This window comes from Stenella coeruleoalba, assembly GCF_951394435.1.
Source record: "Stenella coeruleoalba genome assembly, chromosome: 19".
Classification (NCBI taxonomy): domain Eukaryota; kingdom Metazoa; phylum Chordata; class Mammalia; order Artiodactyla; family Delphinidae; genus Stenella; species Stenella coeruleoalba.
Window position 1 is genome coordinate 38,530,839 of NC_137165.1, and position 17,083 is coordinate 38,547,921.

The 17,083-nt window shown below is 39.0% G+C and overlaps 2 protein-coding genes across 2 annotated transcripts in view; both read left to right on the forward strand.

Annotated features, from left to right (window-relative positions):
• Positions 1-17,083, forward strand: part of HOXB7 (homeobox B7) — a gene marked incomplete at its 3' end in the record, with an annotated part of 498,962 nt that overhangs the window by 215,839 nt on the left and 266,040 nt on the right. The window lies entirely within an intron of this gene.
• SKAP1 (src kinase associated phosphoprotein 1) overlaps positions 1-17,083 on the forward strand; it is a gene marked incomplete at its 5' end in the record, with an annotated part of 276,920 nt that overhangs the window by 51,456 nt on the left and 208,381 nt on the right. Inside the window, one exon of the mRNA XM_079904479.1 lies at positions 11,508-11,533. Within this exon, the coding sequence (XP_079760605.1) occupies positions 11,508-11,533 (26 nt within the window). The remainder of the gene's footprint in view (positions 1-11,507; positions 11,534-17,083) is intronic.

Here is a 17,083-nt window from a genome sequence, read left to right on the forward strand (position 1 = left end):
GGGTTTAACTATGACTGCTGTAAGTACTGTACAAAGAAATAAATGGGAAAGAATGATATTTTAGTATAGAATCTTGTACAATTAGAAAAAAAAGTCAAGTTGATGGCAAAATTTTAAAATGATTTCTGAATTTTTGTGTACATCTCAGTTCTTAACTGGAAGGAAGTGTACACTTAAGGATAGGAGGTTTTTTTCTTTTAATTTCAGTAATGCACTGTAGGTCTTAGAGTGGTTACCAGTAGAAGCCTGCTTTCTAGATTCTGTTTTTATATACTTATTCAAATTTTGGTGCAGTGTGAATGAGTGAAATAATATTATGTCTTTAATTAGAATTCTGTTGGTATTTTTCAATTAATCTGTGTCAGTAGCTTTAGCATTTGTATTAAATCATTTTCTTCATGAAAGCTTTTAATGAGGAAACAAATTGATAGTATTTATATATTGGATTCTTGCCACTGTGATGTGTGTTCGGTTGTATCTTTCGAAGTATACTTTTGCCGGTCATTTTGTAGTTAGCCTTTGAAGCCAGGCTTTGGGGAAAAAAATTCTTCATTTGGATGAAGGTTTTAGTTTAACGAAGTTTACTTATTTTTATCTTTCTCTTCTTCCTTTTCTTCCCTTCCTTTGATTTCTTTTTTCCCCCTCTTACCTTTGTGTGAATAATTTAGAGGAAAAGGAGGGTACCTCTCCCTATCTTATTTGGGATAAAATCCACACTCCATAGCATTGCTTAGAGAGCCTTGCCTTCTGCCTGCCTCTCCAACCTTATCTCCACCCCTCCCTGAAATGTACTCTGTGCTCTACTCATGCTGAACTCAGACAGCCCTTCTGCTTCTCACCTTTGTTCACTTATTTAGCAAGCTCTGTGCTACTGCCCCTTGAGGGCTCAGTAACATAGAGAGACAAGAAGCTTGTGGTGCAGTACACAGATGCTGCTGAGGGGAGCACCTAACACAGGAGACTGAGCTGAGCCTTGAAGGACCATCAAGGGTTCACTAGGAGAGGAAGGGGCCTGAAGGGGAAAGTGTGCCGGCAGAGAGAGCTGCGACATGTAAGAGCAGAAGCGTGAGCAGAGCAGGGGAGGACCAGGCTGGGTAAGCCACTGAAGGATTTCAAGCAGGGGAATGTTGAGACTTGGCTTGCATGTTGTTAGGTTGTTAGAATAATGATGGTGCTAATGACATAACAGTTGAGGTTTACTGAAGGCTGCCAGGTGCCAGGCCTAATGCTCAGTTCTTTGCGTGTATCATCTCAGTTAACCCTCCCAAGAACCATACGAGACAGGTATGGTTATTATTTATATTTTAAAGATGAGGAAACTGAGGCTGTAGATACAGTCTCACAGCTAGAAGATGAAGATGCTGGGACTCCAACCCAGACGTGTCTGCAGAGCCTTTGCTCTTCACGGTCACTGCTCTTCTTTCTCCATCAGCACTGGGGGGAATGGGTCAGAGAGGAGCAAGGTGGCAGGTAGACCACTTGGGACATGGTTGTATTGATCTGGGTGAGGCATATTGAGGACTTGAGTGAATTCAATGCCCATAGAGAGGGAGAGGAGATAGATTAAAAATATATGAAGGGAGTAGAGGCTCCGGGTCTTTGTGAATGACGGGATGTACATAAAATAGAGAAAGAGGTAAAGGATGATTCCTAAGTTTCAGTTGGATAGATGGAGTTGTCAGCCATTGAAACAGGGAACATGAGATAGGAGAGGTTTGGGACTTTTGGGATAAAGAACAGTCCTGAGAAGAAGAGTAGAATAATGATATCTCCTGTTTTTGAATATTTTAATTGATTGTTAAAAGTATTTAATGTGTACAGACGTTATAGTCAAGTCTTTGGCCTTTGGTTTCTTCCCTGGCCAGCCCGAGCTCCATTGCGTGCCCCTCCAGTCTTCTCTTACTCTCTTGTCCTTTCATCCTACAAGCCTAGAAAAATTCTAACCTTGGATCAATTCACCTGTCCACTTTTCCTGATCTTATACCTGGGCAGGTAATCAGTGCTGGAGAAAAATTACACAGTTGGGCTGCCGCCACAGTAAATCTTAGTCTCCACCCTCAGCTCACCCCTTAATGATGCCTGACAGTTATTTCACATGCCCCATGGCAGCAACCTTTCCAATTTTCCTCAGTATTCTTCCCCCTCAAATCTTCAGCAGTCTTTACCTTATCATATCCCCTCTCACTCTTGCTTGACATCATAGCCTGTTTCACAAGATAAAACAAAAACTTTCAGGTTGGAACCCACTCAGAATCCTGACCTGCCCCCTCCTCAAACATGTCTGCTTTGGGCCTCTGCCACCTGCTCTGATGGGCCTGGCCCCCCTGCCTGGCCTCCCTCTGCATCCTGGGCCTGGCCTCTCGGTGACCCTTCTCACCCCGCTCCCCCCCCCCTCCGCCAGCCATCTTCCAATATCCAATCCCAGGTCCACCCCCAGCATCTTTCATCTCTAGGCAGTAAGATGGGTTCTGGAATTACCCAGACCTGGGTTCTTCTGGCCCCAATTTTTACCTTGTGTGTGTTTTGGGTCAGTCACACCACTTTTGCACAGTTTTGCATAATTCCAGCCAACTGGCCCACAGTTCAGGCTTTCTCTCCTCTCAGTTCCTCACAGAGTGTCTGGCAAATAGTGGAGATATATTACTGTTTGAGAGTATTCATAACTTGAGATGTAAAGGGTATGTTGACATGTTAATGTTCACAAATCCACACTGCCTGGAGGAGCCCTAGGAACTAGTCCAGCTTAAAAAGTTTGTGCAACATTTGCTCTCAGGTGAATAAAGTGACCATGTTCATAACAAGAAAAATATCAAAGGAATTTTCAAATAAATATCATGTTTTTGAACCTGTTCCTGATTCTGCACAAGATAAACTGTGATAGCTCCACAATGTGGATGTTTAAACTCTCATGGTGCAATCAGATAACCTCTCCGTGCTTTGTTTTTCTCATCTGTAAAGTGAGGGGCCGGGTTAAATGACCTTCAATGTCCTTCCGGCTGTAAAATTCAATGAGTATATGGTCCTCAGTCACAGAGTCATACAGTTATCAGTTATTCATCAATCAGATAACTAAGAGTCTCAGTGGTCTAAGGGTAGCTATTAACCTGAAGCAAGCAAAAAATAAAACAAGTTAGGTTCTGGAATGAAGTTGGGTCATTTGTAGAGACGTGGATGGACCTAGAGAGTGTCATACAGAGTGAAGTAAGTCAGAAAGAAAAAGTAAATATCATATAATAACGCATATATGTGGAATCTAGAAAAATGGTAGAGGTGATCTTATTTGCAAAGCAGAAATAGAGACACAGACATAGAGAACAAATGTATGGATACCAAGGGGGAAAGGGGTGGAGTGGGAGGAATCCGGAGACTGGGATTGACACCTATACATTATTGATACTATGTATAAAATAGACAACTGATGGGTACATACTGTATAGCACAGGGAACTCTACCTAATGCACTGTTGTAACCTACATGGGAGGGAAGTCCAAAAGGGATGGGATATCTGTGTGTGTGTGGCTGATTCATTTTGTTGTGCAGTGGAGGCTAACACGACATTGTAAAGCAACCATACTCCAATAAAAATTAATAAAACGAACAAACGAAAAAACAAATTAGTTCTAAGTATCAACCGTGACAAAAATGGCAGGGCAAGAGCTAAAGATAGTCCAGATTAAAATATGATAATCAGCTAGATTTCTTTGTATGTGAGTTCTACCTTGTTCTCTCTCAATACACACGTTTGGAACCAAAAGACATCTCTGACTTTCCTCCTGACTCTCCATTCCCAACCTGCCTCCACATCTGTTATCGAATCTCTTGTCCCTTCTTTTGCTCTCCAGCAGATTCCTAAACTGCTTCCCTCCTTTGCTCTCTCCCATCCAGGCTGCACACTTCTGCTGGATCTGATCACCGTGGACATTATACCCTAAAAACAAGCAAACCAACTCGCCCCTCAGTTGCTCCCTTTTATTTGCACAAAGAGAAAGAAACGTCAACTCTGACCTGACATTTAGGGTCTTTTATTTTGCCACAACATAGCTGGCTAGCATTTTTCTTTAATAGTTCATTAAGTTATACTTGGTTGTCTAGTACCTGTAGGGTGTATGGGGATTGCATGGTCATAACAACCACAATTTGCAATGTTAATGCTAGAACACGGGGGAAGAAATATTAGAATGTAGGTTTCAGTGTTTCAGTGAAAGGGCATAATCATTTAGCTCCTAGATTTCTTACTTTTAATATCCAGAGTGGATGTTGGATTGACATAGCAGGGATTTCATGTAGTGATAGTGTTATAGAAGACTCTAGTGGTGAATAGGGTTTTATTGAATTAATTTACTTTATATTATTTATTTTTTATTGTCTGGGAATGGACTTCTAAAAAAATTTGTTTTAGTCATGGGTAATACTGTCAAATCAGATAATGTTGCTTGTTTTTTTATTCACCATACAATGCCAATGTTTATTAAATTACTTTATTTTCTCTATATACTAGAAAATGGGGATTACTTTTTTTTTTACATCTTTATTGGAGTATAATTGCTTTACAATGGTGTGTTAGTTTCTGCTTTATAACGAAGTTCCCATATCTCTTCCCTCTTGCATCTCTCTCCCTCCCACCCTCCCTATCCCACCCCTCTAGGTGGTCACAAAGCACCGAGCTGATCTCCCTGTGCTATGCGGCTGCTTCCCACTAGCTGTCTACCTCACGTTTGGTAGTGTATGTATGTCCATGCCACTCTCTCGCTTTGTCACAGCTTACCCTTCCCCCTCGCCATATCCTCAAGTCCATTCTCTAGTAGGTCTGTGTCTTTATTCCTGTCTTACCTCTAGGTTCTTCATGACATTTTTTTTCTTAAATTCCATATATATGTGTTAGCATATGGTATTTGTCTTTCTCTTTCTGACTTACTTCACTCTGTATGACAGACTCTAGGTCCATCCACCTCATTACAAATAGCTCAATTTCATTTCTTTTTATGGCTGAGTAATATTCCATTGTATATATGTGCCACATCTTCTTTATCCATTCATCCGATGGTGGACACTTAGGTTGTTTCCATCTCTGGGCTATTGTAAATAGAGCTGCAATGAACATTTTGGTACATGACTACTTGTTTATTTTTAAATAAAAGTTTAATTGAGACCATTGTGTCTTGTAAGAGAACTTTGTGGTGCTGTCTTCTGGGGTTTCTAAAATTTGTGGATATAGACTCAAGATCACAGAAATATTAGCTCCCCGCAAAGGACCCAGGACTTTCTTATGACAGGTCCTTCTATTACTTGAGTTATGTGCTTATTGTCTGTTACCATAGTATTTATTTCCTGTCTTAGACTGACATCTCTTCATATGTAAGTTGTAAGTATCTCATATTTTGGACTAGATTGTAAGCTTCCTGTAGGCAGACACTAGGTTTTGGACTTCTGATGAATCGAAGGAACAGGGACTACAGGCGGCACCACTCCCAGAGACCTTCCCATTCTTGCCCAACTGTTTCTAAGGCTGGTATCCCACCCCTGGGTCCCAGTCCTCTGATGCCTCCACCAGAGACTTCCACCAGATGGTGCTCTTTTCCCATTTCTGTTCTTGGGTGTCATGCCCTATTACCCTTTGCCCCTTGCCCATTCCTTCTGCAAGGTAGGAGATGGAACACTAGTAGGAGAAAGAGAATTAGAAATCAAGTGAATCTTCCCAAGTGAGAGAAGAGGTTATAGGAAATATCCAGTGCACAGACTATTAGTGTTGTTCAGAAAAGTCATTTCCTTGGGCGTAAATCAGTCTTTACCATGTGGCTCACTGCTCAAGGTCAATTACAAGGGTTGTCCTAGCCTTATTAACTTGCCGTTAAAGCCCAGGTGTCCATTTGAATTCTAAAATTCCATTTCTAATGCCAGGATAGCACTTCAGTTTTAGTCTTTGCAGTCTGTTTGGAGACAGCCATTACCAGAGAACAGAGATGGTCAAGAGGGAAATAGAGGTCTCTGGACACTGAGTATTGCAGATAGCCTATCCATTTAGAAGACACCACTGTTTTTGTGCAAAAAACTGAAGTTCAAATGTGGCTATCTGTAAGTCATCAAGAAGAGATTTGATTTTTTTTAACAGGTGGTTTACCAAGACAGAGAATGTATGATAGGTTTTAAATTTCTGTAAGTCACAGGTAAAATAACACTTTTAATGCTTTAGTTGCAAAAATTTTTCATCTAGATGTTCTAGATTTATAACATTACAGATGTTGGCCTTTCTGCATAGCTAGGTTTATAATGCCATTATAATCCTATGCATCTAACGCAGGGGGTCTTATCATTTTGGAGGCAGAGAATTAGTCACATTTTTGGAAATCTGATGAAGTTTATGGACTCTTTTTCAAGAGAAAAGAAAACACATATTACTTTTCACCCATAATTTTAAGGAGTTCATGAATCTCCTCAAGCTCAAATAGTTGAGTCCATAGTTGACTCCAAATTAAAGACCTCTGAGCTGATTACTCCCTGATACTAGGCTGTCTGACATAACAATTCTACCTTTTCTTAATACTAGATTTGTTTTCTATATTACAGCCAATAGAAATGCAGTTAATATGAAATTTAAGAGCTTGGGCTCTGGAACCCAGCAGTCCTGGATACAGATCTTGGTTCTGCCACTTAATAGCTACATGATCCTGGTCAATTTGTTTGACATTCCTGAGTCTTAGTTTCCTCATCTGTAAAATGGGGATAATAATAGTACTGACCTCATAGGATTATGATGAAGATTAAATAAAATAATACATGTAAAACATATACTTAGCATAATACCTAGCGTATCTTACTTGCTGAATAAATTGTTTTACTATAATTCGGAAATGGAATTATTTTTCCTTCTTAGATATTTCCAGTAACATGAGGATAGTTACAGTTGTCTTACCTACTTCACCAGGATTTATCTAATTAGCTAGCTGAGTGGGCAAAGCTCTGAGTATTTTAATCTCAATAACCATGTTTATTGGTTAGCTCCATGGTCAAGAATTTGACACCCACCCTGAAACCCCAAACTAATGATTAAAAGTCAATAGCCTCGGCTTCCCTGGTGGCGCAGTGGTTGAGAGTCTGCCTGCCGATGCAGGGGACGCGGGTTCGTGCCCCGGTCCGGGAGGATCCCACATGCCGCAGAGCGGCTGGGCCCGTGAGCCATGGCCGCTGAGCCTGCGCGTCCGGAGCCTCTTGCTCCGCAACGGGAGAGGCCACAACAGTGAGAGGCCCACGTACCGCAAAAAAAAAAAAAAGTCAATAGCCTCATTTTTAGGAGAAATCTAATATTCTGTGAATCTTGAGTGGCAAACTAGAACAGTATGATTGCAATTTGAAAGATACTGAAGTATAATCTTAGATGGACCATATCTATTTCAGTCACCATTTCATCCGTGGCACCAGAGCAAAGCATATAGAAGACATAAAATATTTGTTGACTGAGTAACTGAATTCTGTTACCATAATAAAATGTCTTTAGAGAAAGAATTCATTTTGCTGAGTGTTTTTAAGTTAGATTGTATTTTCAAAACTTTCCTCTTTTTAAAAAATTTTTTTAATTCTTTTGGCTGTGCCGCATGGCACGTGGGATCTTAGTTCCCTGACCAGGGATGAACCCGCACCCCCCTGCAGTGGAAGCGCGGAGTCTTAACCACTGGACCGCCAGAGAAGTCCCAAAACTTAATTTCTTGTTACAGTTCCTGTTCTGCAACTAGTCGCTAGGATTCGAAACTCGTCTGCCTTGATTCCTAGCTTTGAAACCATGGGCGAGTTATCTCACCTCTTGAGGCCTTGGTTTCCTCATTTATAAAATGGTCATAATAACAGGGTTAGAGTGTGGAGGAAGTGAGTTAATATAAGAGAAGTGCTTAAAACAGTGCCCAACAATATGTTTAAAAAATCTTAGCATTATTATTATCATACTATTACTACTGCTGCTACAGCTGCAGCTGTTCATCAAGACTCCCTCAATATTGTGGGTTCATTTTATATTTGCTGCACTTTTCCTTAAACTAAAGTTCAATTAAAACCTCTTTAATTAAAAAAACCACAAATAGCAAATTTTGTTTTGCATGTAATGTAACCCTAAATTTTCAAGACTTTATTCTGTGCCGTAGACTAAAGGCTGTGAAATCTTGTTCTTCCATTTTCATTTTTAAAGGCACAAGTTAAGATGGATTTATTTTGACTGAATGTGAAGATCATCGTCATCAATATGGTTGCAGCATTTTCTCTCTGCTCATTCTGTACTCATCTTTTTCAAGTTCCAAATATCATTTGCATGGACCTGGTGGCGCTGAGTATGGATATTGCAGAGGAGTGACAGCTTCCCTTTCATATTGAAGCTGAAGCTTCAAAGAGAAGATTAAAGAAGTGTTTGTTCATCTATCTGCTCAGCCCTGATAGGAAATTCTTAGAGGCTTTTAGGATAAACACAACTCTGTGTGTGTTTGCATGCTTTTTCTTCTATATACTTCTATTGTGGTCTTTGTATTTTGGTTTAAAATTTCTACTTTCAGACTTGTTGGAGTCTCTGGTTAAGGCATAATTGTTTTCAGAGTGAAGGATGAGAATTAGAAGATGTTGGCAGGATTTGACTAATGCCTCCTAAAGAGTGTAGAATTCTCTAGTGTGGAATCATCTTTCCAGAGAATGTGATGAAGGCCATCCATAGGATATATTTAACAAGACAAGATCAAGACCTCAAATGTGTCCAGCAGAGAATAATACATGGCACTCTCCAGTGAGGGATGAGATTGCTCACCTTTTGGCCTTGCTTTTTAGAAGTATCCTCTGTGAGCTGTGGGATAGGGGTGTGTGTGTGTGTGTGTGTGTGTGTGTGTGTGTGTGTGTGTGTGTGTGTGTGTGTGTGTGTGTGTACGTGCGCGTGCGCACGCCCACGCGAACAGACTTTCTTTAGGGTTGTTACATAATTAATAGTTAAAATAAGAAGAGAGGGAAAAGAGGTAGGTTATCAGGATAGTTTTATACCTCTTGAGAAAGAAGGGAACTAACATTCCACTTTATGTCATTCCACATCAAGTTCTACATATGATTTTTATAGACAGAAATATTTAATTACAGTATCATCAAGAATAAAGCAGATTCTGCTATTTAACGTCAGCTAGATAGACCTGGCACTTCACTGGATTAAATTTAATTGATCTGTTAAATTTAATTCTTTCTCCATAATCAGCCTTCTGAAGATGTAACTACTATCGGGAGAAGCAATACCTAGTATGTGTGAACACATAACATCTTCTTAACTAACAAGAGAAACCAGGAAACCAGGACACTTTACAGTAGGTAGAGAAGGGAACTGAAAATATGTGTGTGAGTTGGAGTGGGGATTATGGGGGGAGCAGACAAAAGAAGAGACGGAGATCATTAGTAACATTTTATCTGTTTAACCATTTTCCGTGAGTTGGCCCTTTAACTACCAGGGCATGGCTAAGTTTTTTTCTGGGTCAATAAATGAAAACAACATTTGTTAGCAAAGTTCTTTCTGTTGCCATCATTAACATTTTGGAAAGAGGAGTGCACACGCACAATTTGCACACGCTAACACCCTAATTTCTATTTATATTGAATAAGAGTTTGGGTAATGATTGGAATCGGGGCCAAGGCAATGCCTTGAAAGAAGATGGAAAAATAGGAACAGAAGATGGAAAATTGCTCACCTTTGATAATTTGCTTGATTAGCTGTGTTTTATAGACAAGAGTTTTGTGGAAAACTTTTCACAGTGGCCAGGTTCAGTGGGAAGCTACACTGTCTGCTAGGTGGAGATTAACCCATCATACTAATATAAACAAATTATTTAAGTTACAGACAGTTTCAACTTACATATGCCCTTAACTCAACATGGATGCCCTTTCCCCCAGATGTTGCACCTTTACATTTCCCACCCATCTTTTTCTTATCCCCTCTCCCCTTTTCCACTGAAGATGTCAAAGCTGTTCTGAACTTTCCCTGCCCTCTAACCCAAGCATCTTACATTCCTTTACCTGATTGCTAGCCCAGAACTGTTCTGAGAAAGAACAGGAACAAGAAAAGTCAATCGCAAGGTTTCTTCACCTTCTCTTCCTCAACTCTGCTTATTTCCCACAAATTCACCTCTGGATTATGGCAACACACTCCCCGCGTATCTCCTTCCTCTCCATTTTCTGAATTTTTATCTAATAAAGAAATAACCTAGGTGCTCACTGGGCTGGTGTTCCTCCCTAAAGTAGCCACACCTTATTTCAGTCATGTATGTACTGGAAGACACACCATTATCACCAATGTATTACCGTTTTCCTAATCTTTTTTGGATTATGAATCTTTTTAAGAATTTGATAAAAGCTGTGGACTCTCTCCTTAGGGAAAAATGCTTTTATACACATGTACACTCCTGGGAAGTCAAGATGAGGATAGAAAAATTTTCTTTCTATTTAGAGACATAGAGGTCACTATGTTCATAGCAAGAATTCATGTGTGGTGACTGTAAGCAAGATTGGAGTCTGATGAGGAGTGAGTGGGAGGTGAGGAAATAAGGAGAAACTATGACAACACTTTTGAAAATTTCACTGTGATGTGAAGGGAAAAGGACAGCAGATGGAGGGATATGAAGGGGGTGAGGGAAGGTTTGCTTTATTTTTCTATGATCATAAATGCTTATGGATAGGGCCACACTGAGAGGAAGAGGTTGAATTTATACAAGAGAAAATCGATATAGAATCATGTAAGGTCCCTGTGAAGGCGGGAGGAAATGGAATCCAAAGTGCGATAGGCTTCTGTGGGTAGCCACTGTATACAGCATCGCTTCTGTCGGGGGAAAGCAATTTAGATTTCAAATAAGTGACTTACAGACGATCCTTGCTGCTACTGCCATTTCACTTGGTTTAAGACTTTAAGGGTTGTCGGTTTTGCCAATCATTTCTCAAAATAAAAGAGAGATAGAATGACAGAGTGGACTGCAAGAGCCCCAGTCTTGGCTCAGACACTAAAACATTAGGTAACCTTGAATCAGTTGTCACACTTCACCTGTAAAATTAAGAATTTAGGCTAGAAGGTATTTGGGGGTGTGTTGGGGGGGGTGTTTTAGTTGTCATAACAACTGGGGGTGCCACTGGTTTTTGGTACCCAGGACCAGTGATGCTGATTGTCTTGTAATACACAGGACAGGTTGTCACAACAAGGCGTTTTCCTGCTCAAAGCCTGCAGAGCTCCTTATGAGAAACCCTGGACCATGGCTAGGTAACATTTTAGGACCTTTCCAGCTCTCAAGTCAAGCTTACATAAGGTAGTATAACGAGTTAAATGTCCCTTTCAAGCCTTTAAGTATCTTTCAAATCTCAGGGACAGCCCTTTGGTTTTTCATAGAGTAGGTAGTGGCTTTGGCTAGTTACTGACTATTTAGGAAGCTTTTTGGACTGGGTGCTATAGCTACCATATGCCAACCAAGATTGAGAAATACAAGTTTGGCTCATCTCCATTCTTTTTCCTTTTATTTCAGGTACTTTTGGAATTTTCAGCCCCAAGGTGAGTCCTCTCTGACCGTTTATGGTTTTATACTAAAAATGTGTAGATGGTATTGTTTACTTCTGCATCTTCTAAATAAGCTTCTCCATAGAGTGGCATTAGCCATTTCTGAGGAAAGTTAGTGGAGTGTTTAATTAACCTTCACGCTGCTGGGCCCCCCTGCCCTGCTTTTTAGCAACAAGAGGCCCTGATACTTCTGCCTTCTGAATGGATTGGTGCTAGATTATTTTATAGGACTAAAGCTTTAATATGCTTTTATTCCTTGACCTTAGTTAGATGCCAACAGGATCCACTGGCATTCAAATAAAATGGTGGCCGAGTCCATAATAAAAGCCTTGGGAGGGCCCCAGCTCAGCTAATCCTTCATTTGCTCCAGAAATAAATTCCAGTGTGTTACCTCCTCGATCACAGTGCTCTTCTACACAGGCCGCCTGTCTGGCAACAGGAAAATGTCAGAAATGGAGTAGCGTTGAAATTCCCACTAGAACAGTGTTATCACATTTTAATATGAGCCTCACTGCAGCCTCAGTGCCTCTAATTGCTTTCAAACCATTGTTTTCCTGCTTTTGCTGGATAAACCCAGCATCTGGCATGATTCTAAAAAGTACAACAGACAGCTGTGTGCAAAATTGGAAAAAAAAAAAAGACAGGAATAGAGCACATTTTTAAAAGGTTCAAAATTGAAATTTTTTTCTGAATTCAGTTTGAGGGGTTGTTTAAAGTATATGCATTCTTTATTTTTAGTACACTCGTTGAGAATGTCAGAAACATCATTCTGAATATTAATTATCTCAACTTGTTATAAATGGGAGATTTTTATCTTCTCAGAAAATCACAGAGAGTTTTAGATTAAACTTGAAAATCTAAAATAGCTTTATGAACTATTTTGCTCTATAACATTTTTTAACCAATTGCAAACTTATCCAACATTTTTTATTCTCAACATTGTCAGTGTATCCAGTCTCAGTGAGCAGTAATACCTTAAAAAATTCAAACTGTGAGTAATGATACGAATTTTATTAAAGTTTAAATTTTCCTGGCTCATTCTTTCAAGTCTATATAAGGTTTTCTTTAAAAGCAAGTTTTAGGGCTTCCCTGGTGGCGCAGTGGTTGAGAGTCTGCCTGCCGATGCGGGGGACACTGGTTCATGCCCCGGTCCGGGAAGATCCCACATGCCACGGAGTGGCTGAGCCCATGAGTCCATGAGTCCATGAGCCCATGAGCCATGGCCGCTGAGGCTGCGCGTCCGGAGCCTGTGCTCCGCAATGGGAGAGGCCACAACAATGAATGAGAGGCCCGTGTACCGAAGAAAAAAAGCAAGTTTTAAGGAATAAAAAAACTTTTAAAGCTTTTAAACTCTTGTAAATTAAAGTCATAGCATTTATAATATTTTAAATAATGTGATATAGTGTTACTATATATCTCACTGTCCTAAAGCATTTATGGCTGAAAACATAGATTGAGAATGGAGAATTATATGTAATAATGTAGCAGTTTGCTTTGCAAAATGTGAAATATGCTATTCAAGGCATGGCCCTATAGTTCAGTGTTTAACAGATGTTAACCAAAATCCACAGGGGGCAGAACATGAATGTGAACTGGCAGAAATGAATGGAACTGTGAAGGTAGAATTTCTTACCTAAAGGAGAAATGAAGAATTAGTGTCAGAGATGTGGTATAGTAATGTGTTGAGAAGAGAAAATAATTTTGGAGCTTAACACAAGGGACTGTGTGGCGCTACAAAGACAAAGGACACATCTTACCAAATTCTTCTAATAGTGGTACCGTAGTCATCTTCCATCATAGGGCAACTTCTACACAGTCTATCTCTCTTAGAAAGAGAGCAGAGGTAGAGCAGCCAAGGGGACAATTGAAAAGAGTTTATTTAGAGCAGAAAACTAAATTTACTTCTTGACAATGATTGGATATCTGTAGCAAATTCTTCGCTCATTTGGAAGTAAATGTAAGGAAAGATCAAATAGTAAAACCCATATTTATGTGTCTTGCCCCCAGCTTTGCTCCTCCCGCTAAGACATTTTCTGGGGATAGAAGAGGAAGGAGTATCTTTTACCTGGCCCTTCTGAGCAGATCTTAGCAGATTGTTTGCTTTTGAAATGTAGGGTGGGTGAGAGCAGTAGCAGGTCTATATAAGGTACTATAGGACAATTTAGGATTATGAAAAGAATAGGAATATGTAAGAAGGAGAAGAGATGGCAGGAGGATTTTAAGAGCCCTGGAAGACTAGGTAGTATTGGGAAGAAAGTGAGAAAGGACGGAAATGGTGGCCCCATACTTTCCTAGCATTTTATCTATGGCAGGATCCTTGTACAGGAAGATGATGGGATGAACTTGATTAACTCTGTTCATTTGCCTAAATACACATTTGTGTTCTTCAGGATATTTGGACCAGAGTCTGGTGCCTAGAAGGAAAATAGTCCTTAATTATAAAAGATCTCTTATTTATTAATCTCTTTATTAGCACACATTTAAACATCTGCTTATATAAGTGATGAGTTGTCATAATGTGCGGCAAAGGTAACCTTTAAAGAAAGATGCTTGGGAGAGGGGACTGCCTAGACCTAGAGAAGGATTTCCAGCAAAATGTTTCTTATCCATCATTCCATTCAATCCCAGGTTTAATGTGATGGAGGAGTGATCATTGAATAGTATTAGGGAGAGTTTTGTCCCTGTTCTGGAGAAGAAACATGGCATGGTAGAAAGAACATGGACACTGAGGGCTGACAGACCTGAGCTCAAATCTCACCTGTACCATTTAGCTAAAGGTTATGTGAACTTAGTAAGTTGCTTCATTTCTATGAACCCTGGCTTCCTTATCTATAAAATGAGGATGTGCCAGACATTGTGCTAAGTACTTTACATGCATTATCTTATTTAACCCTTAGAACAGCCCTATGAAATAGGTACTGTTAATATACCCATTTGATAGATGTGGGTACTGAGGCGTAGAGTAGTTAAGAGAATTGCTCAAGACCATTCCCCTCAAGGATTCTAACTTGGTCAGTCTGACTTCATAGTATATACTCTTTTTAGAAAAAATAGCAGCTTTATTGAGATATAATTCACATGCCAAAAAATTCACCCTTTATAAGTGCACATCAGTGGTTTTTAGTCTGATCACCGAGTTGTGCAACCATCACCATTATCTAATTTCAGAACGTTTTCATCACCCCAATAAGAAACGACATGCTCATTAATAGTTCCAGAGCCCAATATCTTCGTTGCTGTATTTTACTGTCTCATTGCAGGGTTGTCATGAGGACTGGTAGTAATATGTTTAAGCCCTAGCACGGTACCTGGACGTGGTGTAGTTTCTGTTTATGGTTGTGTTGTTGGTAATTCTTTCCCTCATATTTTCACCTAAATTGTCTTATTGGTCTACTGTCAACTTCCTGAGTGAAGTTCATTTAAAAATAATGAAACAGGAAAATATATATATATAATCCAAATAATTTGTTACTTTAATGTAGAAGGAACGTAAATGAAAGAGTTTTTTTAATGGGCTCAAGTACAATTGAGAAACATGGGAAAGGCTTTTTATTTTTTAATAAGATTGAGATTCCTTTGATAATTCAAGTCCTGCTTACTTTGAGAACTTTTTCTCTACTTAAATTCACTTAAAGTTACAAAGAAAATTCATTGGAATCTTTGCCATGGAACTTTTACCGTTTCGGCAATCAGATATTCAAAACATGATATTAGTCGAATTTCTAAACAACAATATTAGTTTTACCTTCTCTGTGGTGACCTAAATGGGAAGGAAATCCGAAAATGAGGGGATATATGTATACATATAGCTGATTCACTTCGCTGGACAACAGAAACTAACACAACATTGTAAAGCAACTATATCCCAATTTAAAAAAAAAAAAGGTTTTTTTCAAGTTTAGTGTTCTGTGAAGGAAAGAGCATGAGCTTTGAAATCAGACCTGAATTCGAATCCCAGCTCTTCTACTAACAAGCTTTGTGAGCTATGACAAGTTACATAACCTCCTCATCTACAAAATCTTGCTAATAATATCTACTTTGCACTTATTGTGAGTTGTAATGAATTTTAATGAGATGATGAACTCATGAGGAGTGCTTGCCACTTGGTAGGCACTTCCTGAAGTGGTAGCAAGTATTATGTTTATGTTTCAAAGTAGGACTCTGCAAGTAAATCCATGTGTGGAACTTGGGTAATATATATTTCACATATCTTTCCATAAAATTCATCCATTCCAGCTTAATCCTGGTGTAGGGCCATTTAACTCACCATGTATATATTTGTGAGATTTTGCATTTAAAGGATGTGTGCAGACTTTTTATTAGTAGGCACTTTGGAGGTTAGATTTATGAGCCTATTGCTCTGTAACGTCTGAGGCATGTTGAATCGAAGCATAGATGTCACCTTCTCGTCTCTTACTATCACATACTTGGAGCATGTAGTTATGACAACTACAAGAAGCAAGCCATTAAAGCAGCAAAGAAACACCATCTTAGCACTAAAAAAAGGATAGAAAGGTTTCCCTTTGAAGTTGAAGAGAAGTGTTTTTGAATTAATGGAGTGTACAGTGATTTTACTGTTTTATTTATGAAAATACTCTTTGCCTTCATGCCAAAAGGGTTTAGCGCAGTCATAAGTAGGATTTACACAAAGAAACACAGCCAAAATTTATGACGTGTTTGCAAATGTAAGAAAAAGTCTGAATTTACAATATTTGTAATTTACTGTTAAGTATCTTTCTATCACTATTCCTGGAATGCTAATATTTTATAAACACAAGTGTTGGTTATGAACCTAGAATATCCTAACCTATGCTACTTTTTAAAAAGAAATCTTCCAGAATGTTTTCCATGTCTTTTGGGGATTTAATAGGGGGAAATGTACACAGGACGAATGCTCCTGCCTTTGGCTTTAGCCCAAACTTTTAGCATCAACAATCTTGACAGCTGCTTTTGTGACTTGACTTCCTTTGGACCTTTTTCCCCCTTTATTTATTTGCTACATTTTATACAAATTAATCTGTAGAAGGTGGACATATACACACACACTGTTTTTGAAATTAATTACTGACTTTGATACCTTTTCAAATATTTTACTTCCTATACATCTACTGGTTGGGTTTTTTAAAGAGTGGAATAATGCAATGATGCATTTTAAAATTAATGCACTGTTTGGCAACTACTGTCAAAGAGAGGTTTTTTTAAAAAATAAAAGGACTCACTTTTTTTCTTTTTAACATTAAAATTTTCTAAGATTTTTATGTCCTTTGTAAATGTCCTATCCTAGGATATAAGATCTTGAGACATAAGAAAAAGAACTGACTTTCATGCAGGCAAAAGAAGAAATCATTTGAATCAGATGCTGCTGCCTTCTGTATTCCCTACACAATATATTATACACAAGGATGTTCATTTGTAGCATTGTTTGGAATAGCAAAGACTCCAAACAGCCTAAATGTTCAGCAATAGGGGACTAGTTAAAAAAAGTATGTTACATGCATTTAATGGAGTGCTGCATAGAGATTAAAGGAATATATATGTGTATCA